Source organism: Neovison vison, chromosome 5 (genome assembly GCF_020171115.1).
Source record: "Neovison vison isolate M4711 chromosome 5, ASM_NN_V1, whole genome shotgun sequence".
In the NCBI taxonomy this organism is placed as follows: Eukaryota; Metazoa; Chordata; class Mammalia; order Carnivora; family Mustelidae; genus Neogale; species Neogale vison.
The window spans coordinates 114,660,211-114,687,335 of NC_058095.1; the positions used below are offsets into that span (position 1 = coordinate 114,660,211).

General features: G+C 37.7%; 1 protein-coding gene across 3 annotated transcripts in view; it reads left to right on the forward strand.

The window, feature by feature from the left end:
• Positions 1-27,125, forward strand: part of ELF1 (E74 like ETS transcription factor 1) — a 110,455-nt gene that overhangs the window by 61,594 nt on the left and 21,736 nt on the right. For all 3 annotated transcript variants that reach the window (XM_044249831.1, XM_044249830.1, XM_044249829.1), the window contains 2 exons: positions 137-436; positions 23,200-23,380. In XM_044249831.1, the coding sequence (XP_044105766.1) occupies positions 365-436; positions 23,200-23,380 (253 nt within the window). In that variant the 5' untranslated portion in view covers positions 137-364. The remainder of the gene's footprint in view (positions 1-136; positions 437-23,199; positions 23,381-27,125) is intronic.

Genomic DNA, 27,125 nt, shown 5'->3' on the forward strand with positions numbered 1-27,125 from the left:
GTTCATCAGTCATGTTAGTTTTGTTTAAAAACATTAACAAAAAACACATTGGAGATACTGTCCTCAATATTTATTGTTATATTCTAAATGGGTATGATTGCTTTTTTCATAACTAACTTAAACTTCTATTTTTCAGGCCAAGAAACTCTAGAGAAGAAAAATTTCAGAAAAATTGCCTCTGTTTGACTAAAATATCAGTGAATCAAGAAACTCTGAAGCACCATCCCTAAAGAAAACCTGGTTTACAGTAACTTCACAGACTTAGCTGAGGGTTTTTTACCCAAATTGGTCACTGGATTCTGCTGCCTCATACTTGAACCTGCTTGGAATTTTTCTCATGTGGATCTAAGGGGAATGCTTTATTATGGCTGCTGTTGTCCAACAGAACGACCTAGTATTTGAATTTGCTAGTAACGTCATGGAGGATGAACAACAGGTATGAAACCCAGAGAAAATTGGATTTTTATAAGTTTATTATTATTATTCTTCCATTTGCAACAGAAAATTATTTACTTTAAAAGAAAGTAGGAGAAACTGTATTAATGTAAAAATGTAGATACTAAAAATTTGATGATAATTGTGATCCTGTGTTTTAAGTACTAGTTAATTTGTCAAAGAGTTTAATCCTTAGCTTTGATGTGGGAAAAGGAAGTAATAATTTCAGGGTTAAGCTTTTTTTTTTTTTTTGTAAAATGAGACTTAGCAGTAAATAAAATACCTTAAGTAATTATTTCAGAGTACTTAAGTGATTTGAAAAGTTCTATATGACATACCAACAAGACATGTACATTTTTTTGGTAATACAGGATCTGTGGTTGTATTAGTTTCTTGCAGTTCTGCAGTTTAAATGCATGTGGTTAATTAGTATTTATAATCCTGGGCTAGTTTTTCAAGTGGATGGAGTCCCATAATCATATATTGCTTCAGTCCAAAGCACATGATTCTGAGGAAGTCACTTAACTTCTCCAGGTCTAGATTGCATCATCTGTTGAATGGGAGGATTGAACTGAAGAATTTCTAAATTGGCTTTCACTGAGTTTACATTCAGTGATATTCCAGTTACTGTTTCTAGAATGGGAAGAGGATCCCAGAGACATTGAGAAAAAGGATCTAAGTTAATTCTAGTCTCCCTGCTCCTCTGCCCCACCCCCACTTCAAGGGGGAGATGCTAGAGGTTCTTGGGACTTTACAATTCACTTCATTTTATTTTTAAAAATTTTTTAAAGATTTTATTTATTTGGCACAGAGAGAGAGAGATCATAAGTGGGGGAGAAGCAGGCAGAGAAAGGGGGAGAAGCAGGTTCCTTGCTGAACAAGTAGCCCAGGACCCTGGGATCATGACCTGAGCCAAACACTGGCGCTTAACCAGCTAAGCCACCCAGGAGCCCCTAATTTACGTCATTTTAGATAGGTTATGTGAAGATGTGAGACATAATTGGGAGAAATGCTGCGTTAGACTCAGTATACTGGCAAAAACATTTTGAGGGCGTTTAGGTTTAAAATATGCTGAATAAATTGATTTAGATACTGAAATAAGCCTAATCCCAAATATCTAACATTAATAGGCCAATTACAATGTATCATACTTTTATTCTAGAAACATCGTTATGACAGATAATAAAATTGATTCTTACTTTGGCCAGGGCATTATATTTCTTTGCCGTTTGTATTGTCTGTTGAGGTGACAGGATTAAAAACTTCTAAGTAAACCTACAAAAGATGAGAATTTGCATTGAGGTACCTTAAAATCAAGATGAGCTTTGGCTGGGAAGGAAAAAAGTTTGAGGGGGAGGATTGCTAGGTCCCAATTAAAAATATTAATGGGTACATGGATTTAATCTGGAGACAATAGAAAGGATGTTTTAGGAAAGAAAGTATTTTGAGTTTGCTTTAAAACAGGATATTTCTCTGCATGTTAAGGTTTGCAAACCGTGTGTTTACTGTACAGCCCTCGTGATGAAAGAGTCCAGGCTCGCTGTGGTGAGGTTTGTTCTCTGTGTGGCCACAGAGGACAGAGCTCGAGGCCACTCACTGGTGTGCTCTGTGCAGTGGCTTTGACACTCTTGTGACAGTGAGAAGCACATTCTGCATCATGGTGCAGTACTCGTCCCATGTCTACACAGCCTTAAAACTAGTTTTGCGCTTACCCTTAATCTGTGTGATGCACTTAATTTATCTCACAGAGGTTATTAACGTCTTTGGATAGGGAAATGATGCTTAAGCGTAACATCAGAGTGCTCATACGTGCTTTTTTCTTGTTATTTTCATCAAAATGAGTGTATACATTGTTATATCTATTTGTTTTCTGCAGGTATTATTAAAAGGACTTTACAAATATTAGACCCGAGACAAATAGTATTATCCCCCTTTTATGATGAGGAAAAGGAGACAGAGAGAGGTTAAACGATTTCCTTGAAACCCTAAAGCTAGTCAGTAGTGGAGTTGCAATTTGAACCCAAGCAGTTTGACTCTCATTAGTGATACTCTTCCACTGAGTTTATATAATTCACTGGTTTATAATCCGTGTCACAACTCGGCAGGTTTAGCGTTGTCCAGCCTATGGCCATGAGCGCAGCAAACTTCACTGATCATGTGGGGCAGGTCCAGTCGCGTCAGTCTTCCTATTAGCATCATGGTTCTACTTCCTGGTTTGCTTGTTAGATTGGTTGTTGTTTTAAGACTTATTTATTTATTTTGAGAGAAAGAGAAGGAGCCGGGGGAGAGGCAGAGGGAGAGGCAGATTCCTTGCTCCATCCCAGGACTCCGGAATCGTGACCTGAGCCGAATGCAGAGGCTTAACGGGCTCAGGCCCCCAGTTAGATTTTTTTTGATCTAAAAGTAATAACATGCCAATTGCAAAAGAAGGCGCCTAATATAACAATATGTTTTTACCCTTCCTTCCTAATCCATTTCTCCCCAAAAGACACCATTATTAACATCTGATGTTAACTTTTTAGACAAAGACCCCCAAAAAAGAACACTGTATGTACATACAAACCTACATAAAGAGGTTGTTTTTAAGATACAAATGAAAGTATGCTAAACCTTTATTGTGACTTATTTTCACTTACCGTGTTGTAAATATATGTGTGTGTGTGTGTGTGTGTGTGTGTGTGTTGGCTCTGCATCATTTATTTTTTATACATAATGGCTGATCGTTATTAGTTTACCAGTCTTCAATCTTGGACAAGACAGACTTATCAGTATTTTGCTCTTTTAACCAAGATAGCAGTGGACGTCCTCATATGGGAGGCAGGAGACCTATAGTAGTTAAGAGCTCAGATGCTGGAGTCAGAGCATCTAGGTTTCACTCCTTGTGTTGCTTATTACCTCTGTGACTTTGGACAGATTACTTAACCACTCTCTGCCTTGGTTTCCTTATCTGCAAGATGGGAATGATAATACCAGACCCTGTATTGTGAGAATTAGGTGAGTTGATCTATATAAAGTTCTTAGAACTATGCCTGAGTACTCTTGTTTCGTTATTGTACACACACACGTGTATCTTTGTACACTTGTATGATTATTTCATTAAGATTTCTAAAAGTAGATTTACTGAGTTTACTCAGTGTGTACTGAGCATAAAATACTACCAAATCGTTCTTCAAAAAGTCCGTATCTGTTTCTACTACCACTAACAGTATATGTCCCAAAGTGTCACTAACAAAACCTTTTTTTTCCGCTTTTGGTAAGTCTTTTGGGTGAAAATGATATTCTACTATTTTAATTGGCATTTCCTTGATTGCTAGCAATGAGATTGTTGGGTTGTTCTTTATTTACTGTTCATTTGAATTTCCTTTGAATTACTTCTTAATCTTCTTTTGCCCAGTAATTCTTTATATTTTATGAATAATGCATTGTCTTCTAACTCATTCATTGTATGGTTAATGGTTAGCTTTCTTTGTGACACAGAGTGCAGATATGTTTTCCCTATCTGGTATCCTCTTTTAACAATATGATATCTTGTACCCTTTAGCATTTTAATTATATATGTCATAAAATCTACCAGTATTTCCTTTTTTGTTTGTTTCTGCTTAGGAAAGCTTCCCTCACACTAATATTATTTTTATATTTTCTTCTGGTTTATGCGTTTAACTCCTCAGTATATATGGAATATATTTTTATAAAATGTGAAGTATAGGGATCTGATAACTGCCTTCTTCCACCAATGGGGATGTTGGCTCTTCATGATTTGTGGAGTATTTTATGATTTTCACACTTAAGACTGCCATCTCTGTTATACTAAATTACCACATGTACTTTAGTTTTGAACTTGCTAGTGTATTTTATTCCATTTAACTTGTTTTTCTTATGCTACTATCACGTTGCTTTCAATAGTATCACTTTATAGATTTGACATCTGATAAGCTATCCTCTCTCCTCTGCATTAAAAAATTAGTATAGTGTTTTGAATGAATTTTAGAATCAGCTTCTTAAGTTACATAAAACTTTTGGGATTTTAACTTTTCAAATTTAAAAAATACTTGTGTCATTTGAAATCATTCTGTTGGGGGCACCTGGGTGGCTCAGTCAGTTGAGCAACCAACTCTTAATTTTGACTCGGGTCATAATCTCAGGGTCTTGGCATCTAGCCCCATGTCAGCCTCCACGCTTAACTCCCTCTCTCTCTGCTCCTCCTTTCACTGGTACACACATGCTCCCTCTCTTTATCCCTCTCTCTCAATAAATAAATAAATCTTGTAAAAAAATAATTCTGTTTTATGATTCTGTATTGGTTTGGTTGGTTCTTTACCAAATCACTGAAGACACCAGATTAGAATACATTTCCTGTTTTGAGTTACGGTCTGTGGTTATAAACGTCATCTAAAGAAACTGACACCATTAAGGTCTGGTTGCCACCGCCTTGATTGTCTTCCCTTGTATCGATTTGTACTCTTTTCAAAATTGCTGGAAGAACTCCTTTGGGCAAAGATGGGTGTGGGAGGATGGTAGTGTTGGAAAGGAAACACCATTATTGGAGCTTACAAGCCACTTTTAAAAGTCTACCCTTGATGTCTGTTCAAAACTGGGAATATTTGTAGCTGACAATGACGTTCTTCTGTGGGAGAGCAACACCGTCAGTATTGAATTGCAGTAGGTACTTTTATTTGAAGGTGCATTGGTTTGACCGTATTAAACAGGTATGTTTGCCTGGGGAATGAGTGAGAATAAGAAGAAGAAATCTGAAGGCTGTGGAGACAAGTTTGTAAAGAGAAGGAAACATGACTATGTGCTCATATAGCCCAGAAGTTAATTTAATGAAAAACAACTGGGAGTTTAATGCATTTTGTAATTTTGACATATTATGTTATATGGTTTTTCAGTTGTTGGTTCTAAAAGTAGAACCTAGCAAATCATAGTTATTTATGCTTAACAGACTTAGCTCACTAGGGAGAAGCTTGGTGACAAGCATGGGAAAGTAAAACAAATATTTTTATAGAATCCTATCAATATAAGATGGTGGTCTTATGACATTCCTTAGGGTATAAATTAGTTTGCTCTGACTGTTGATTCCTAGAGGCTAAAGGATAAACAGTGCTTTGCTGGCTTTTTAATAAGACAACCAGTAATTGTCATACAGTGTTTGAGAATCACGGCGTTCTAACTTTGGGAAAGCTTCAGTGAGGAAGTTACATTAGAACTGCATTTTGCAGGTATAGGGGCTCCTGGGTGGCTCAGTGGGTTAAAGCCTCTGCCTTCAGCTCGGGTCATGATCTCAGGGTCCTGGGATCGACCCCTGCATCAGGCTCTCTGCTCAGCAGGGAGCCTGCCCGCCTGCCCGCCTGCCCGCCTGCCCGCCCGCCTGCCTGCCTCTCTGCCTACTTGTGATCTCCGTCTGTCAAATAAATAAATAAAATCTTTAAAAAAAAAAAAAAAGAACTGCATTTTGCAGGAAGGCTCAGTTTATCTGACAGATTGAAGGGGCAGAAGTGTCTGAAACAGTAGAATGTACCAGAACTTCTGATGGATTTTTCTTGACTATATAGTCAATCTAACCACCTTAACTTATGGTTAGAAGCTTTTCATAGTGTGACTGTTTCATGCTCTTTTTTTTCTTGTACTACATTAGTTTTGCCAGCCTACATTAATTTTCCCTAGTGCCTTCCTGCTTGGTCTCCCACATTCATACCTGTTTCCTATATAAGTTCTAATCTCTTTCAAGAGCTTAGGACCAGACCTACTAATTCAGGAATTTTTTTGTTTGTTTCCTTCTTTTTCTTTCTTTTGAAAGATTTTATTTATTTTATTTCTTTGTCAGAGAGAGAGAGAGCACATACATGCCCAAGCACACATGAGCATGAGCAGGGGGAGGGTCAGAGGAGGAGAGAGGCTCTCTCTGAGCAAGGAGCCCGATGTGGGACTCCATCCCAGAATCCCAGGATCATGACCCGAACCGAAGGCAGACACTTAACCAACTGAGCCACCCAGGTGTCCCTAATTCCAGGAATTTATCCTAAAATCATTACTTCAAGAATTAACAAAGTTTATCCTGTTATTTCATCACTTATTGTCACTGTCATACATTTGCCACATTAATTTTTCATACATACATTAATGATTTTCCTGGATAAATGAAGAAAAGGATTACTTTTCCCCCTCCCCTTAATATCTTCCAAAGCATTTAACATTGTAATACCTTTATTGGTTGAGTCTTCTTACAGACTTTGTTAATCCTGTTGATAAAACAACGTGGGATATATATATGCTCGGTTATGGCCCTTATCACATCAGAAGACATTTGAATGAGAGGTAATGTTCTGCCCCAAACCCTCTCGACTACAGTATATGATTTTCTGGGACGTGTTTGTCCACGTTCTCACTTAGTACATGGGCAGTACGACCATATCACCATAATTCTAAGACCAGAAAGAAATTTTAATGGAGTCTTTTTTCTGTTATGTATTTAGAACTGCGGTATTGTACCACCTCAGATAACTTTCAGAAATTACCATTGAGGGACGCCTGGCTGATTCAGTCGGTGAAGTGCCTGCCTTCAGCTTTGGTCATGATCCTAGGGTCTTGGGATTGGGCTCTGTGTCAGGCTCCTTGCTCAGCAGGGAGCCTGCTTCTCCCTCTCCTGCTCCCCATGCTCATGCTCGCCCTCTCTAATGCACATGCACCCTCTCTTTCTGTCTGATAAATAAAATGTTTTTTAAAAAAATCATTGAAATTATAAATAAGTAAATATCCACATAGAGTTTTTCTTTTTCTCAAGAGATTCCTTCAAGTTGCAGAGGGAGTTTTGACATGGTTGTCTCATGAGGTTGTATTTTGTAGATTGAGAAAATGCATGTAAGAATATAGATCACACCTACGGGCCATTTTTTAGCAATTCTCTTAGGCAAGGGACTTAAGTGGTACCTTAAAATTAGAATAGAAGGAATGAGTTGAAATGTTTTGTGTATAACTTGTTCAGGACGGGAAGTTGGAATAATGATGGTAACCTGTATGTGGACATAGGGAATTCTGTTATTTACATAGAATTTGTGGCTATATGGGCCAATCTACCTGTTCCTATTGCCTTCTTTTTTAATCTTGGCAGATCAAACTTATCAGATCCATTAAAAGTTTGGCCTTCTGGAAGACTAATATATAGAGGTTGTTTGTTTTGATTGTGTACATTTGGAAGCTTCATCAAAGGGGTTATGCCATTGAGCCCACAGTACAGACCTACTTGTATTTGGGTAAAGTCTGACTTTAGTTTTTTGTGGAGGTTTTTTGTTTTGTTTGTTTGTTTTGAGAGAATGAGAGACCAGGGGTGGGATGGGTGGGTGGGGGGCAAGGGCAGAAGAAGAGAGAGAAAGAATCTTAAGCAGGCTGCACGCCAAGCATTGGGCCTGACAACCGTATCATGACTTGAGCTGCAGTCAAGAGTTGGATGCTTTATTGAGTTATCTGGGTGCCCTGGCAAAAGTCTGACTTTGAATAGGCCTGAGGCTGGGATGCCTCAGTGGCTCAGTCATTAAGCGTCTGTTTTTGGCTCAGGTTGTGATCCTTGAGTCCTGGGATTGAGTCCTACATTGGGCTCCTTGCTCAGCAGGGAGCCTGCTTCTCCCTCTGCCAACCATTCTTGTACATGTACTCTTTCTCTCCCTGACAAATAAATGAAATCTTAAAAAAAAAAAAAAAAAAGAAGGCCTGAGGCCTCTTCAGCTTTTGTGACTGACAACCCTGCCTATAATCTAGTCTTTGGCCTGGCTTATCTTGCTGCCAACTATTGGCAGTAAGGAAGCTGATGGTTGTTATGAAGGAGGAAGAAATTACTATTATTCTCTTTTACAGTTTTTCTTTAAGTCTCCTTCACCTTGACACCTGGCCCCATGACAGCATCTTTAAAATGAATATAGATGAGTGGCCTGAGCCTGAGTCCCGGCCTCTTGTCTTTGTCCCTGAACAGCATGAACTTTATTACCCATTACACTCTCTCCTCCAACTATTGGCCCCTAAGCTCTGTGTAGTTGCCCAACCACTGGGTCCCACCAGTCAGCAGTGCAGCTGCCAGTGTCTATGCAGGTGCCTGGGGACTCAGGCCCCTGGATCTCTGTGTCCATTAACAGGGTATCTGGGGATCTAGAGGCTGGCCATTAGGATGGCTGGGGGTCTGGCAGGCATAGGGGCATCCAGGGTGAAAAGGGGACCATGGAAGACCTGAATAACCACCTGACCTCCTCCCTGGGGGGGATAAGGAGCCTGCAGGCTGATAATCAGAGACTGGAGTTCAAAATCTGGGACTACCTGAAGAAGAAGGGATCCCAGATCAGAGACTGGGGGCATTACTTTAAGACCATCTAAGAGCTGAGGACCCAGGTCTTTGTGAAATCTGTGGACAATACCCTCGCTATTCTGCAGATTGGCAGTGCTCATCTTGCTGCTGATAAACTTGGAGTCAAGTATGAGATGGAACTGGCTACGTGCCAGTCCGTGGAGCATTCTCTCCACAGGCTCCACAAGGTCATTGATGACACCATTGTCACTCGGCTGCAGCTGGAGACAGAGATCGATGTTCTCTTCATGAGAACCTTCAAGAGAGCTGCTCTTCATGAATAGGAACCATGAAGAGGAAGTAAAGAGTCTACAAAACCATTTGCCAGCTCTGGGTTGACCATGGAGTTGGATGCCCCCAAGTCTCAGGACCTAGGAAAGATCATGGTGGACATCCGGGCCAGGTATGATAAGCTGGCTCAGAAGAACTGAGAGAAGCTGAACATGTATTGGTCCCAGCAGATTGAGGAAAGCACCACAGTGGTCCCCTCACAGACCGCTGAAATAGGAGCAGCTGAGATGGCCCTCATGGAGCTGAGATACATGGCCCAGTCCTTGGAGATCCACCTGGACTAGGTGAAAAACCTGAAAGCCAGCTTGAAGAACAGCCTAAGGGAGGTGGAGGCCCCTTACACGAGGCAGATGGAGCACAAGGCCTTTCTTAATATTCAGTCAGGTTGGAAGCTGAGATCTCCACATGTCACCTGCTGGAAGAGGGGTGATGCCCTGGACAGCAGCAACTTTTTGCAGACTGTCCAGAAGACCACAGGCCACAGGATTATGGAGACAGAGTAGTATCTGAGACCAATGACACCAAAGTTCTGAAGTGTAGAGGCAGTAAAAGCAGGGTGCCCTTTGAGGAGCAGAAGCCCAATTAAAAGTTTAGAAGTAAAAAAAGAAAAGGTGAATATTGGATAAGTCATTGCAGAAGGTAGGGCATAGACCAGAAGAGTTCCAGAAACATTCAGTGATAAGTTTTAGTAACTAGTGTTTACTGAGCATTTTGTTCTGTGCACTGTGCTATGAGCTTTATAAGGATTACGCTATTAATTCTTCAAACAATCTTAGGAACCAGGTACTTTAATTCCTACATTACACACAAGAGTCAGGTGAGGCTTAGAACAGGAAAGCAACTGGCTTGTATGTGAGAAACTGGGAACTGTCCCCCACCTTGTGCCTTCAACGAATGTATTTGAATAATGCCAGCTACCAATGCATGCAAGTGGTAAAAGAGTGGTCTTAAATGTGGGAGAATTATTATTCTTTGCAGTTGTTATTTTTAGCAAAAAGAAAATGTTATACATTTTAGTTAATTCGTTCATATAATTACAAATTGACAGTCTTTATGCCCTGTTATGCCTGTATATACCTTTAAAAAAAAAGCTTTATTGAGATATAATTTACGTACATTTAAGTCCACTATTTAGACTGCAATCCAGTGATTTTTAGTATATAAACAGAGTTGTGCACCCATCACCATTATCAGTATTGGAACGTTTTTTGTTATCCCAAAAAGAAACCTGTACCCATTAGCAGTACCCTCTTCTCCCCAATTTCCACACCTTGGCAACAACTACTTTCCTTTTTGTCTCTGTGGATTTGCCTGTTCTGGGACATTTTGTATACATTGAATCATGCAGTATATGGTCTCTTCCGAGAGGCTGACGTCCTTTACTTAAACGGAAAGTTTTCAAGGTTCATCATTTGTAGCATGTATCTGTAATTCATTCTTTTTATTACTGAATAATATTCCATTGTCTGGGTGTACTACATTGTATTTATCCATTCTGTATATTTTTCAAAGGAATATTGTTTTTTTAACGAAGCTTGTGTTGGTCAGTTTTTTGTCAGGTATGGAATTGACCATCTCTGTTCTCCCAGAAAGTACTCAGTCACCTAAAGCAACCTTGCTGGGTGGATAAGAAAATTAGTACCTCAGTGATGTAGCCCAGGTCAGCCACATGCTCTTGAAACTTTTTGCTTCCTTTCTGTTTTACTTAACACATAACATGTAAAGGAAGGGTAAGTCATTATATGAACAGATAGTGTTATTAGGTTACTGGCCTTTTTTTTTTACCTCCTAAGCCAGACTCCCCTTCAACACTCTCTCAAGAATAACGGTGAAGATAATGTCCTTTGGTTTACTAAAGTAAAAAGAAAACTGTTACTGGTTTGTTAGAGTGGGAATTTAACAACGTGATATCTTCAATAATGTTCATAAATCTTCAAATAATCTTCAAATAATGTTCATAATGTTAAATAAGTTAGAATATAGGCAGAGTTTTCTTTCTTCTTCTTTTTCTTCTTCTTCTTCTTCTTTTTGACACAGTAACCAAAATTCTCAATATTAAGGCAGTTCTTTTTTGGGAAGAATTACAGTGTAATGATTGGTAATACATTTGTGAGGTTATCTGTTTCATCTCTTCCCACCTAATGAGACATTGAGAAAAAGAGCCCTGAGCGTGTGAGTCAGGAACAGGGAAGTCAGCCTGGAGTTGTAGGGTAGGGACTGGAGTGAGGGAAGCAGCATTTTTCTGTTCTAAAAGGTGATATTTTAGGTGACAATTTAAAAATTTTTATAATTTATGTTTTTGTACGTGCACTTCTGTCATTCCACTTTATTTCCTGATATGGGGAAAGTAAAAACAAGAGGATTTAGGAAAAACTTCCATTTACCTGGAATGGAAATTTCCTCCTGGTACTGGTAGCTCCTCCCTTCTTTCCTGCCCCAGCATGTAAGCACATGCAGAAACAATTGGGTTTTGAAGATTTACCTGGGAGATGGTTTATTAAAAAGTGATTGATTTGTGTGCATTCAGATCAACTGCCTACAACTTCAGCATCATACTCAATTCTGGAAATTGGTATTTCTTGTCAATTTAGAGTGTGTGACATGTGGCATTAAAGAGTATCAGCTCAGGAACCGGGAGCCACCACTTACTAAATGTGTGACTTCAGACAAATTTTAAAATTTCACTGAGCTTTGATTTCCTTCACCAAAATATAAAAGAATTACTTTCCAAAGTTACAAACATTCAATGTTTATGTAAGGCATTTGACAAGAGTTTAGCACAAAGGAAGTGGTCAATAAATGTGACAGTTGCCGTTATTAATGATCTGAATTAAAGAAAAGGTGCTAAAGTTTGTAGTGTACCACTGTGTACTCTATATTACTCAATTGTGTGGCATAAATCAGGTAATGAAGCCAGTTTTTATAATTTGAATACTAGTTAGACAAATTCATTCAGCCTTTTTTTTTTTTAAAAAATATTTTCTTATTTTTCTTATTCTGGCTTGGTTTTAGAATAAGCCAATAAGCTTGTCACTGAGGTTTTTGAAAATCCAGCAGATTAATTCTGGGGAAGCACTCTCCTTTCCATTATAACATGTTAAATTTGTTTTGACACAGTTTGACCTGGAGTTCAGTTTTTTTTGGAGTGACTCTAATTTCTGATATTGCCTATGATTGGTTAGTGTAACTTTTCCATTCTGGAAAAGGCTTTGTTGTAGCTAAACTGTCTATGTTCAGGAATGTCTGCCTCATTTTATTCTATGATTCTTACATATTTATAGAAGATTCTTATCACAGTCCATCTTTTAGAAGTAGGAATTGCCTCTTTAATTATGATTTTACTTAAATATTTTGTTGTATAAATTCTGCATATTTAAAACATCAATCTGGTAGTGACTGCTTTGTTGTTATTTAGTTGATTTGTAACTGAATATTTAAACCTGGTTAAAATTTACTATACTTTTTTAACCTCATAACTGATTCTGTTCACACTTAACCACACACACACACTCTCACACATACCCTCTTAACCCATCAATGTATTAAACTTAAAAGTGAGTGCTCTAATAAGAAAATCAAGATTGTTTTCAGTGACTGTTGTACTCTTTGAGTTGCATGGCCAAGTCATAATTTATCCTGGCTGGAAAAAGAAAAATCTGGATAAAGACTAAAGGCGGCCAATAGTCATGAAAGACCTAAACTGGGATTAGATTTAGCCAAATCAACTCCATAGGGATTTACAGTGGAATTTTAAACATTATCTGGGGGAATTCTGGGGAACAGACCATTTTACTTAGACCTTTCTATGTGTCATGGTGCTGTGCAAGAGAGAAGCTAGGCTTCTTCTGAAACACTCAACTCAGCTGTGGCCAACAGAAATAAACTTCATATATATATTTATGTATATCTCCAAGCTTTATAACTGAGATGAAACTTTTATTATGACCATAATTTATCTATAGGATTCTGTACTCCTGTAGTCTATCCAAGTGATTAATCTTGTGGAGTTGGGAGTCCGATTGTCTGGGTTCACGTTTCAGCTCTGCCTCTTCCTGTGTCAGTTAAACAGTACAGTGCTATAGGGACTGACTGGGATAAGCCACATAAAGTACTTAACATAGTCACTGCCTCACACCCACCACCATGTTAGGAATACCTATGTTATTTCAATTTTATTGATCATTTTATTGAACTCTTATAGACAGAGACTGGGGGACAACACTTTAAACAGCACTATGGTGAGTTTTTAAAATCCAGTTAAGAAAATACTTTGCAAACTGTTAATTTCCAGAGATCTGAATCCATTTTCTCTTATACACTAAAGCCGCTGGCTATAACATAAAATTTATCTACATCATGATGCTTATAAAAAATATACAACCCATTAAAAAACCTGGGGTATTGAAGAAGGAGAGCCACTGGGAAGTAAGGGGACTGATAAAAGTTTATATTTCAATGTTGTGCCCAGATGCTGCTTTGTAAGTTAAGCTCCATGCAAAGAATACATTGCCTGCTCTAGTCATGAGTGAAGTATAAAAATATTTCATAACCTTTCATAGAGCCCTTTACAGTTGATGGTGTCTTTTCCACATACGCTTTGATTCCCACAAATCATTCTGTGATGGAAGTACTCTTCTTCCCATTTCCTGTTGTAGAATATTATCTCATTTATTCCAGGATAGCTAAAATAACTATTTTAGAATCTTGTAATCAGTTCCTAGGGCAGAGTTGCAAAGGCACCCAGGGTACTGTTCAAAATAGCCTACCCTAGTCACTAAAGATATTTGGATCCCAATTCTGATTTGATAACATTGTTTGAGAGTATCAGTGGATAATTTCTGTTCCTAGCTCTTCATTTCTGTACTCATTAATTTTGACAGTACTTGGTTGGTTTGTTTATATTTCTGTTAAGAGATAATTGCATGAGAGATTGGACTCTGAGAAGCAAACTGGGAGGGGTTGGGAAGAGAGCGTGGTGGGGGTTAGGTGAGCCTGGCAGTGGGTATTAAGGAGAGCATATATCACATGGAGCACTGGGTGTGGTGCAGAAACAATGAATCTTGGAACAGTGAAAACATTTAAAAAAAGATAATTGCAGAACTCTATGGGGATTTGGTGTATCACTTGAGCTAGCACATTGAAGTACTTATAAATTTTTAGAATAGTAGTAATGAATATCTGGTGTTTTGGTTAAAGCGAAAATGCACTAGTAAGAAAACTGAGGAGATTGCCATGAATAATCTCCACATGCATAAAACTGGTAGGACCTAAGAGTTTCATGGGTGTTATTTTAAACTTTAATGAATCATTTAAACAGCTTCAGTTCAGAGAGGGGAGTTTCCTAATTCATTTTTACAAAGTCAACATATCACTGATACCAAAACCTGGCAGAAGGTGTGCACACACATTAATAATAGGTTAATCCCAAAATGGATATTTTGTTTAAATATGAGAGCTAATATTTATCCTCTCTTACCTTTGCCAGACCCTGTGGGCAATATGCATTTTATTTCTTTTTTTTTTTAATTGATTTTATTAAATTGCATGATGTTGGTTTAAAAAAAAAATTCATAGAAGTTTATCCAAAGATGAGAATTATCTCTGTTTGTGAGGTTCCTTCTTTTTCTCTGGCTTGATAATTACACTTTTCTTTACATACTTGGGAGGAGGCAGGCCCCACAGTGGTGTCTATAGAAAGCCATCTTGAGATTTTCTTGCTATGAGACTCTGAGCATCCACTAAAACATTTTACCTGTAATTTATAAAAGAAAAACAAGTGATTCTGCAGACTAGAAAGTCAAGATCAATAAACCTCTGTTTCTCTAGATTTTCTTTCAAAAATACATATATTTTTCCTTTAACATTTAAAGAGCCTGTTTTAAGTGATCAACTTTTCAGCTGGTTTTGGTTTAAGTGTGTTACACTGGGGTGCAGTTAACTTAAAAATGTTTTACTCCTTGTGGTTTCTTTCGAATTATTTTTAGTCATTCTGACTAGTGCAGAATATTTTCTCTAGAAGATGTGTAGACACAAAATGAGCAGACCTTTTAGAATTTCTAGAAGAAAGGAGGAGAGTATTTATTATTCGAACCCAAGTTAGGACAGCTGCCCAGGGTACACAGTCTTCACAAAGTGCTCTTGCATGTTTCCTTTCGATCTTCTCCAGAACCCTGTACTGTGTGGCAACTCTTGTTACCCTCGTTTTATGAATAAGGAGAGCCTTTGTAAGGAGGAACCTCTGAGAGGCTGAACGAGGAGATGAAGAGTTCCCAGAAACACTGCTGTAGATGGTGACAGCACCTGTACCAGAGTGGAGTCTTTGATTTGAGAAAGCCCAAGCTCTTGTCCATGTTGCTTGGGGGACATGCAAGAGAGGGAGAGAACCTGGGAGGAAAAGTGAATCTGGAAGAATATTAACTTAATCGTAGTTTGTAGCTATTATACATAAGTAGGATTTTCCCTTTCTCCCAAATACATTTACATATTAAAAGGTTTAAAAACTAGATTCAGGCACTACACTTTTGGCCAAAGGAAACCTGTGTTTGAGAGGTTAGACAGGCGTGCTGGGCAGTACATACTACAGCTACGTAGACCTTTCCGCTTGTTTGCTAAAGCTCCTTTTCATTTTCTTTTAAAATAAAGATGGATAAGCTTGTGTAAAGAGAGCTTGAGTCAGTCAACAGAAGTATTTTCATTTGCAGATAATGAAGCTGTTTTAATGACAGATTTTTTTTTTTAAAGATTTTATTTATTTATCAGAGAGAGAGAGGGAGAGAGAGAGAGCACAGGCAGACAGAATGGCAGGCAGAGGCAGAGGGGGAAGCAGGCTCCCTGCTGAGCAAGGAGCCCGATGCGGGACTCGATCCCAGGACCCTGGGACCATGACCTGAGCCGAAGGCAGCTGCTTAACCAACTGAGCCACCCAGGCGTCCCTAATGACAGATTTTTTTTAAGGATGCGGTGAATTTGTCTGTGAAGAAGCCTTCACCAAAACTCTGCTGAGCCTCAGAGATCATTGCACAGTCCTGGCTTATTTTATGTAATCCATCACATCCGGATATCATTCAAAATGTAGTTTTAAAATTGATAATATGGTAGTATTTAGGTAGGGGAACTCTATGGAAAGGGGATAGTAATGTTTTATACTCTTGGAATACAAATGTGTTCATGTATTAATCGATTCATGGTATTAGACGCATTTCCAGGACTGCTGCTGCTTACCTCTGCCTCAGAACAAAGCTCAGAGCTGAGAGAACTAGAGACCTTTTCAAGTTTCATTTCTCCCATCAGATGGACCTCTTTTGCTTTTTAGACTTTTTTATTGAAACGTTGCATACGTACACAAATATTTATCACAAATCATAAGCATACAGTTTGATAAATTGTCACAGAGTTGAACATGTATGTTTCAGCTTTTCATTCAAGCGGATGGTTGTAGCAGAGACTAGATGGCTGGACTGTGTTCCCCACTTTTCTGGAAGGACTTTCTTTTTTTTTTTTTTTTTTAAAGATTTTATTTATTTATTTGACAGAGAGAAATCACAAGTAGATGGAGAGGCAGGCAGAGAGAGAGAGAGAGAGAGAGAGAGAAGAGAGAAGCAGGCTCCCTGCTGAGCAGAGAGCCCGATGCGGGACTCAATCCCAGGACCCTGAGATCATGACCTGAGCCGAAGGCAGCGGCTTAACCCACTGAGCCACCCAGGCGCCCCTGGAAGGACTTTCTAATTAACAACAAAATAAAAACAAAAAAACCGTGCCTATCAATGTAGGATTAATATATGCTTCCCTCCCCCCAGCTTTATTGAGATGTAATTTGTATGTAATGTTAAGTATACAATGTGATGGTTTGATACATGTATGTAAGTAGGAAGCCAAATTTTAAGTGTGTATTTCCATCTAAGTCAACTTTTGAGGCACTTAATTGTCAAATTGTTTTATTGAATGGTTACTATATGCCATGCAGTAGAATAAGTGCTCTATTACATATCATGTCATTGAATTCTTACTACCCTAGAAGTTACCCTCATTTTAGATAGACATGAACACAAAAGCCCAGAGAGGCTGTAGATTTTGCTGGAGCTCAAACACCCCAGGCACAGTTCGGCTAGCTGTCAATAAGGGCGGTCCTAACTCTAGAGCTTGTGCAATTACTGTGACGCCCTCTTGTTGCCATCTATATTTTTAGTGCATTTGCTGCTTGGCAAATATTGTCTGATCGTGTCCTGATAGACGGAGGTGTTGGGTTTTGGTTTTGTGTTTTTATTTTTTCAATCAAAGGTGAAGGAAATACTTTCAAAGAAAGCAGCACTTTTGATCAGCATTCTGATCAGAAGAGAAGGCACAGGCATTGGTCTCAAAGATGCATTTTCATAGCAAGTGAATTGTGTTTAGTGTGTGTGTTTCTTGGAGTGGCCTTTGGGTGGGGAAGCTCCCGAAGATCGTGGGAAGAGGGATGCCCCACCCCACCCTCGCTGTTGCCTTGTCTTGTGGCAAAGTGATAGTGGAAATACTTGAAAATGTGCTCATTTTGCACCTATCCTAAAAACAAAAACAAAAACAAACAAACAAAAAAAACAACAACGAGTGTCTGCATGGGGAAGTGTTTGAAGACTGTTTTAAACTCGTCTTTCTCTTAGGAAAACTTTTGATAGCTATTTCATTTTAGTCTGTTTCCGAGGGAATCTTGGCAGGATGTTTCACAACAACCATGTTACCAGATTGAGCTCTGGTGTCAGGGAACCTTGGTAAACAACTTATTTGCAAGTTCTTTTGGGTTTTTTTGTTTGTTTGTTTTTATGACCAAAGACTTGTTAAATATAGTTGAAATAATGGTCCATACTTTCTTGAATATGCTCTTAGGGCCATGAATTGTTGTATACTGAGGAAAAAAGCAAGCCTAGTGAGGGTAGCAACATACATTGCTGTTTACAGATTGGTCACTTTCCTTCTCTTTTGAACTTGGTGGCATTGCCACATATGTCATCAACCACAACAAATGGCAACTATATAGTCGACAGTGTTGAAATTTGGGGAACTCTTTCCTACTAGAACTTGGTTTGATTTTTAGTATAGCTGCTAAAATAAGAAAAAAAAAATAAAGTTTTGCCTTCAACACATGTGTTAAATTTACCTGAAATTAATAAAAAGGAAAACTGTTATGTATTTTCCCCTCTGGAGTCGTTAAGACCCTCTGTAAACTTACACAATACTTGTAAGCTTATCACTACAGTTTAATTGGCTTATAGAAACTGAAGCTTTGAAAACTCTGGTCTTTGACAGATTGTGATCCCAAGAAGTCTTCCATCTCTCTTCCCACCCATCATTTTGGGATTTATTTTGTTTCTTTTACAAAAACAACTGGAAAAATGGTCTCCAAAGTGGCAAAAGATGTCATAATAAAGTAACTTTGTTTTTTTTTGGATTACTAGTATTTCAGACATTGGCGTGAATCAAGTTAACTCAGTTAAGGGAATGTAGTTGTGAATTTTGTAATTCTTTAGAGTAGTGTTTCTAAACCCTGCTTCCATGTTAGAACCACCCAGGGAACTTTAATAACATGCCCTGGTCATATCCCCAGATATTCTGACTTGTTTGATCCCATGTAGGGTCAAGTGTTGATATTTTTAGGTGTTTCCCAGTATATAGTCAGCATTGATAACCATCGGTAGAGTTAACTGGGGTTCCCTGATTCAGCTAAAAGATCCTGAAGAGATTATTATTTAAGCAAAGAGAGGTTTTGGAGATATTTGAGTTTTTTTGTTTTTTGTTTTTATTTTTTTAAGTAACTGACCAAATGAGACATAGTATTTTTTTAGGATATCAACCAAGTGTCAACTCTTTCATTTTGTAAAAGGTAACAGATGTGAGGTGGATAAGATTTGGTGGTCTTCAACAAAGATACTTAAAGAATAATATCTAGCTTCAATTTAGAAATAGTTACAAGAATATATCATCTTAATTGCCACAAGTTTGCAAAGTTGTTTGGGTAGAGGGAGCCAACCATCAAATGATAGACTTAAAGCTAAATTAAATTGGATGCTGTTATGGATTGAATTGCTCTCTGCACCCCACCTCCCCAAATTCATGTGTTGAAATGCTAGCGTCTAATATCTCAAAATGTGACTTTATTTGGAGACAGGGTTGCTACAGATGTAATTAGTTAAGGTGAGGTTATACTGGAGTAGCATAGGCCCCTAATCCAATATGATCAGAGTCCTTTTGAGAAGAGAAAATTTGGACCCAGATACATACAGGGGAGAGCATCATGTGAACATGAAGACTGTCATTTATAAGCCAAGGAGAGAGGCCTGGAACAGATCTCTCCCTTAGAGCCCTCCGAAGGAACAACCCTGCCAACACCTCAATTTCAGATTTCCAGCCTCTAGAATGGAAAGACAACAAATTCCTGTTGTTTTGAGCTGCCCAATCCATGGTATTTTGTTACAGCAGCCCTAATGAACCAATACAGGTCCCAATATTTTATTCATTTTTATAAGGTAAATCTAGGAAAATTTAACATTTGAAATTTTGCCATGCTTTCATTTAAAAGGTTAGGAACCATTTCTTGGTCAGGAATTTTAGACTATGTGGTTATAAAAGTTTTAGGTTCCTAGTAACTCACACTTGAGCCAGTTAGTTGCTAGTCAATCAGTATAAAAGGCAGGAATTTATCACTAGCCTAGACCAGGAGCAGAGTTTCTGGAGTGTGTATTTTCCTTTCATTTATGTTAAGAGAGGGGGAGATTCTTTCCATACCTGAAAGGTGTTTCCTAGATGTATTTTCTATATACAGATTTTAGAGTTGGTCTCTTTGTTGTATGATTTAATAGCACCCTGGAGAAGTTGGAAATGAACAGCTTTGAATATACATCTCCATTTCCGTGGAATAGAGAATAGTCCGTGCTTTTTGTGAAAGGAGTGAGTACCTTAGAGAAAGACAGCATGGCTAAGTTGGGAGTGATCCTGGGAAGTCCCATGGCCAAGTTCATAATAGACTCAGATTGGAGAAGCCCTGTAAATGATATAGAAGGTCATACCATAAACACAACACAGCTCCTTACCTTTTCTGGTTTTTTTAAACAGAGCCAAGTAAGGGGTTATAGCTTAGTGGTAGAGCATTTGGCTGCAGAGCCAAGTAAATATGCCAGTAAAGCAATGGCACCATGTTCACTGCTGACCATAACAGCGTGCACGCAAAGAACATAGACCTTGGAGTCCATTTCAGTTAAGGTTCTACCCCTTACGAGTGACATGACTTGTGGCAAATTATTTCCCTTCCCCTTGAGCTTGTTTTTTCCCATGCAGAAGACAGACAACCCAGTGTATCTCCCTTACAGGATCTTGAGATGATTAAATAAGGTAGTTATTCATATAAAGCAATGAGCAGTGCAAGTTAGGTGCTAGTAGATGTTAGTCAATAGCTCTAGCAGAGGTAATAGGTAGGTGGCCCCTGTGCATGCTACCCCCTTCCCCCATTTAGTCCATAGAATAAATCTCTTCTATAGCAACATTATATCCTTAGTTTTAGCATCCATGCCTTAAGACATTTTAACAAAACAAAACCTGAAAATGCCCTAAGGATCAGCTAATGCTCTTCTTTCATTTAAAGTGAGGAAGATGGGGGAGCCTGTTAAGTCGGTTAAGTGTCTACCTTTCGCTCAGGTCATGATTCCAGGGTCCTGGGATCGAGTCCCTCATCCAGCTCCCTGCTCACCAGGGAATCTGCTCCCTCTCCCGCTGTGTTCTCTCTCTTTCTCAAATAAATAGATAAAATCTTTATAAATACGTAAATAAAGTTAGTAAAATGACAGTAGGATTAGAGAATACCCTAGGACTCATGGTTCACAATCTTTCTTTTTTTTTTTTAATTTAAAAAAAATTTTTTATAAACTTATAATGTATTATTAGCCCCAGGAGTACAAGTCTGTGAATCACCAGGTTTACACACTTCATAGCACTCACCATAGCACATACCCTCCCCAATGTCCATAACCCCACCACCCTCTCCCTACTCCCCTACCCACCCCCCTGCACCCCTCAGTTTGTTTTGTGACATTAAGAGTCTCTTATGGTTTGTCTCCCTCTTGATCCCATCTTGTTCCATTTATTCTTTTCTTACACCTCAAACCCCACACATTGCATCTCCACTTCCTCATATCAGGGAGATCATATGATAGTTGTCTTTCTCTGACACAGTCTTTCTTTTTTACATGTTGCTATCTTCTAAATCACAGAACCATGTGTTTCTTTTCATTCTAAAGCATTTTTTGCTTCAAAGAAAACTAAATTTCCTGCTCTACGGTTGCACTCAACATTTTTCTTAAACAGTTTAAAAGTTACTAAAATCTTTGAAGTGAAATTAAAAGTATTATTTAAGGTAAATTGAAGTAGGCTTCATTATATATAGACTGTCTCTGTTAAGGAACAAAGAAACTGGTAGCAGGTGTTGTCTCTGGGGAGGGGCACTTTTGGAGAAACAGCATTGATTACTGTTAAAATAGCATGTTCCTGGGACCTTTAAATTCTGGAGAGTACAGTAACCATTTCCTCCAGTTCACTTATTGGCAAGTAGAATTGAACAAGGAAGAAAGTAGTAACAAATATATGTAGTTATTTGAGACTCGAGAACTATGTGGATTTAAATAAAATTTTGGAGATACCCCTTCTAATACCCATACTCTTAACACTCACTGCCCCCAGTTTCAGGAGCCAAATAGATTTGGTTTCATTTGGGTGAGGACTGCCCCTGGGAATTGCTTTGACATGCCTCTGTCTCTGACTTCGTGGGTGACCTTGGGTAGATTTCTTAATCTAATTCTTCCTCTGTCAATGGATGGAGGGGATAAGCCCTATTTTTACCTGGTACATAGAGTTGTTGCAGCATAAAAATGAAATCATGTGAAAATTAAGTCATTTTCTGGTCTCAGCCTCCTTAGAGGAGGAGGCTTAACCTTGAGCTAACCTTCAGCTTAACCTTGAGTTTTTACAAGAGAAGTAGTGTTTCAACAAGCCATGTGTTCATGCTAGGTAGGATTGCATGTGTAGCATTCGCCTCTTAAAGAAGAGAAAAGGAAAGCCCAGTGACTATGCTTTGCTTTGGCCATTTTATAGACTTCCTCTCGTGTGTGTGTTTGTGTGTGTGTGTGTGTGTGTGTGTGTGTTTTACAGCACACTGTGTGAGCCTCCTACTTTCTGTTTTAAAACTTAAAATTTGGAGAGTCAGTTATTTCTAACTTCCTCTTTTCTGAAATAGGAAGAAACATTTTGAAACAAAATGATCCAAATATGTTCTAGGGTTATTAACTATAAATTTCAGAGCAGCATTCTTGAAGACATAGATAGTATGTTTAGCACCTGTGATATCTTAATGTTTAGTTGAAGTAGTTAAATTTTTAGAATAGAAGTAACATTTATTCAAGATTCAATTGTTGTATCAAGATTATCTCAAGATTTAGTTGTTAAATCACTTATAGTTGATATGCACTTGCTTAAAACAAATACTTCTAAAATAAACAAACAAAAGAAGAAGTAGTATTTAATCTCAGTGTGTAGTGCTACAAACATTTAATTGTACTCTGTATATAAGGTAATATTCATGTGTTTAGAAGGTATACACTGAATTATTTAGGGTTAAAGGAGGAGTGTCTGCTGCTATCAAATCAGAAAAAATAGAAATAATAATATAGAAGGATAGTGATAGACATGATCAAAAATTTCACGATCTTCTGACTAGATAGAAAATGAAAGTTAATTTTCCCATTTGAGTTAAAAGCTAGGATTAGATACAACCTGTGTGCCAATGACAACATAATATTTATTAAACTTCTGTGTTTTTTCCCTGTCAAACTTTTGTTGAGATTTTATTTAATTGTACATTCCATCTGTATGCCACTTTTTATGAATTAATGATATTAGAGGTTTTTTTATTTAATGTGCCTTAAAAATATGCTTTTATAGGATTTTCCAATGAAAACTTGGTTGTTAAGACCCAAGATTGATAATAAATCTGGAGCCCAGAAGGAGTGTCAAGATTTAAGTAGCTGATGATAGAAAAACTTACGTGATGTCCAATATAAAATATTTTTTGGTTGTATTTAACAAAAACAAACACCTTGTTAATCCTTTTTCTCCCTCACCCCTGCCAGCTTGGTGACCCAGCTATTTTTCCTGCTGTAATTGTGGAACATGTTCCTGGTGCTGACATTCTCAATGGTTACGCGGGTCTAGCCTGTGTGGAAGAGCCCAATGACATGATTACTGAGAGCTCCCTGGATGTCGCTGAAGAAGAGATCATAGATGATGAGGACGATGACATCACGCTTACAGGTGTGTGTGCCTCCAGCACTTTATCTAGGCGTAGTTTGGGGCAGTTTCCTTGCCCTGTGTTTTTTGGGGTGTAAGAAGTCCCTAACTTGGTGTCAAGTTAACTCCATTACCTACAGAGGCTGGAGCAGGGAGAAGGAAACTCTGTTTTCTTCCACATCTATCTGTGTTTCCTCCCCTTCCTTCTTTCCTAGATATATTGAGATGAATGTGACAGACTAGAGGTCTGTGAGAAAGACCAGACCAACTGAACTTGTCAGGTAGTCACTGAATGCTGCTTCTATGCCAAGCTCTGTATTCTTGATAACAATGAGAAGTTGTTCGTAGGGGAAAAGATAGGAATGTTCTTCTTTTCCTGCTGTCACGGGAAGCAAAATAGGAGGCCATGACCCAAATGTAGGATCAAGTACTAGGGTTTAAAGAAGATTTCTCTTCCAGTTCAGTCAGAACTAGTAGCATATTTGAAACATGAAAAGTTCGTAGTGTAAGTGTGAGGTAGTGGTAATGCTGTTTTCATCCCTTTTAGAATTTGGTACACACATTTGTATTTTTATACACTTACATTTATTTATATGGGCCAGAAGAGGTAGAGGCATTTAAGAAAATGAATTATTGGAAACAAAGGTTATTTGAATATTTTTTTTAATTTGAGAGAGCGAGCAAAAGAGAGCAGGAACAGGGGTGAGAGGGAGAAGCAGTCACCCCCCACTGAGCAGGGAGCCTGGCATGGGGCTTGATCCCAGCTTGGGATCACTACCCAAGCTGAAGGCAGATGTTTAACCAACTGAGCCACTTAGGTGCCCCTGAATATTTATTCTTAAATGTAAAAAAAGAGTAGGAAATTAACCTTAGTCACAGTGTTAATAACTAACCCTACACTTTGTTTGCCAACCATTTCAAACTAATGACCTTTTTCTATTTCAGTATCCTATCTATAATATTACATTTAGTTATTTCTTCTTAGTCTCTTCCAGTCTATAACAGTTCCTCTGTCTTTCTTTGTCTCTCAGTAACCTTGACACTTTTGAGGAGTGCTGGTCAAACATTGTAGTACGGAGGGTATGTGCTATGGTGAGTGCTGTGAAGTGTGTAAACCTGGCGAATCACAGACCTGTACCCCTGGGGCTAATAATACATTATATGTTTATAAAAAAATAAAAATTAAAAACAAAACAAAACAACAACAAAAACATTGTGGTATGTCCCTCAATTTTATTTGTGTGATGTTTTCTCATGATTGTACTGCGATAATGCATTTTGAGCAAGAATACCACCAAATGGCATTGTCTTCTTAGGGCATCATATTAACATAGTAGATTTTATTTTTTTAAGGCAGATTTTTAAAATTTCATTGTCTCATTTAATTCTCACAACAGAAAAAGAAAAAAATTAGGTTAAATGAAATGACTTGCTTAAGATCATACACCAAGTGGCTGAGTCTCCACTGATAACATTGACAGACAACTCTTAGTTTCTATATTGTTCTCTGTTTTTTTACAAATTATGTTCTCCTATATTCACATTTTTGTTCAGAGGAACCCAATGAAAGCTTTTCTGATAAATCTAGACTTACCAGATTTTTCCCTACCAGTTAGGGAATTACATTACTCAGGTTGAGAGGTTTCCATTCATTACTGACAGTGAGTTCCATGTTTTATGTAACAGAATGATCATCTCTGTGCATATATCTGCTGTGTAGCTCTTGGGTTTTTTGTGGTATATTCTGTTGTTAACTTTCTGATACCTTAGCGTAAGGCTACACTGTCTCTGTAGATTGGAAATGGGGGTCTCCAGTGAAGGGGTATTTATTCCTGGTTTTAGTCATCAGGGTGGTCTGATGACTAAAGAGAAGAAATTGAAACTAGAGAAGCAGATCTTAGATCTTTAGAAGAAAGAATTATTTCTTTCTTCTAGTGTTTCCATTCTCTTGGGCTTGGACTTGAAGATAGCTGATGGCAAAATACAGACAGGCTCCTTCCTTCCTAGAGAATAGAACTGGTACTGAAGGGGTCTAGGAAACAAGCTATATCTTGAAAACCAGATTTGCTATTTGCATATTTCTTCTCCCTCCCCTTTCTTATTTTCCAACCTGAGCCTTTATTTATCTCTTCCATCCTTGTTTGAGCAATGACATAAGAAAGCAAAGAACCCTTGGAGCCCTCCTAAATTCAGAGTAAGAGAGGGTAGAATGTTGTGCTTTTCAGAAACTACAGAGGGGAAAAAAGGGAAAGAAGAATTTATAAACTACATTTGAGTCTTAGGTAGCACTTTAGATGATATTAAGGAATTGTTAATATTCTTAGGTATGACAGTAACATACCATACATACGCTAAAATATTTAGAGGTGAAATAGATTGCTTCAAAATAATCTGGGGAGTGGGTAAGGGGGTGTGTGTGAGGAGACCTTGGGGGCAGTAATTGGAGTAGGAATGAAAGAAGATCAACCTTGTGTTGATAATGGTTAATGCTGAGAGTGGATATGTGAGAATTCATTATACTATGTTCCATAATTTTGATTTTTGTTTGAAATTTTCAATAATAAAAAGATTGACCTATTTTTATGGATTTGAGGCTTATATTAGACTGAAGGTATCATTGGTGTACCCTGATTTCAAATTTTCCTGGTCATCACAATATTTTTATTTTTATCATCTTGGCCTCCTATCAAGTTTGTTATATATTTGAACCTATAAAATAAATGTATAATGGTAAAATGCCCCTTTTATCTGTTTATATGTTAGAATTCCACATAAGGTTTCTTTTGGAAAAGGTTATGGTGTTAACGATTTTTGAAAATCATTTGACCATGAGTTCTTTGTATGTGGAGATTCTCCATCCATTGCCAGTCTTTGAAGATCTAAAAATAAAATTATTAGCAGAGATGATACAAATGCTATTTTCTCAAACAGAAGGTAACCATAATGACTATATTCATTAGTAAATCTTCTCTTTTAAATACTACTATTATGTGTCTCTTCCTATGTATTTGTTTTTATAAGTTCAAACACAATTTTTAGTAATTTATAATATCAAATGTATTTAATAAATTACTCCCTAAGTTATTATTGTGTCAATGCTTTCTGGCCTTGGTATAAATAGATTTTAACCAGTTGCTAGATCACAGCTAATCTGTTCTAGAGAAGTTTTAAAGTGTGTGTATGAAGAGCTCGTGGGGTTTATTATTGCCAGAAGAAATTTTTGTCATCCATTTATTGAAGGGCTGACATTTTCTTTGTTTTTAAAAGCTAGATGCACTTTTTTAAATTTTCTTTCCTGTTTCTTGTGGGACCTACCCATTTATTTTGCTTTTCTCAATCTAAGCACTGAAGCTGAATGGAATAAACAAAGTTTACAAACTAACATTGATACTAAACATGTTTAACTTTCCTCATGTTTTGAAATACAAAAGGTGACATGATTTCTGTATGTAGCTGGAGAATGATTTCTGCTGTATAGTAAGTTAAAAAGGCAAGGATCAGGTAGCATAAATAGTGTATTAGGAAAAAGTAATAAGAAAAAATAGTGTAATACTATTTTAACACTATAGTTATGTATATAGTGTGTAGTGTATAGTGTAATACTATAGTGTAAAAAGAAAAAATAGTGTAATAGGAAAAAAATATAAGTGATATGTCTTTGCTTATCTTTTTTAAAAAAAAGAAAGATAAATCTCAAAACTAATGAAAATGGTTTCTAACAGGAAAGAGGAAGGGACGGGGATAAAAAAGTAGATTTCCTAAATGTACT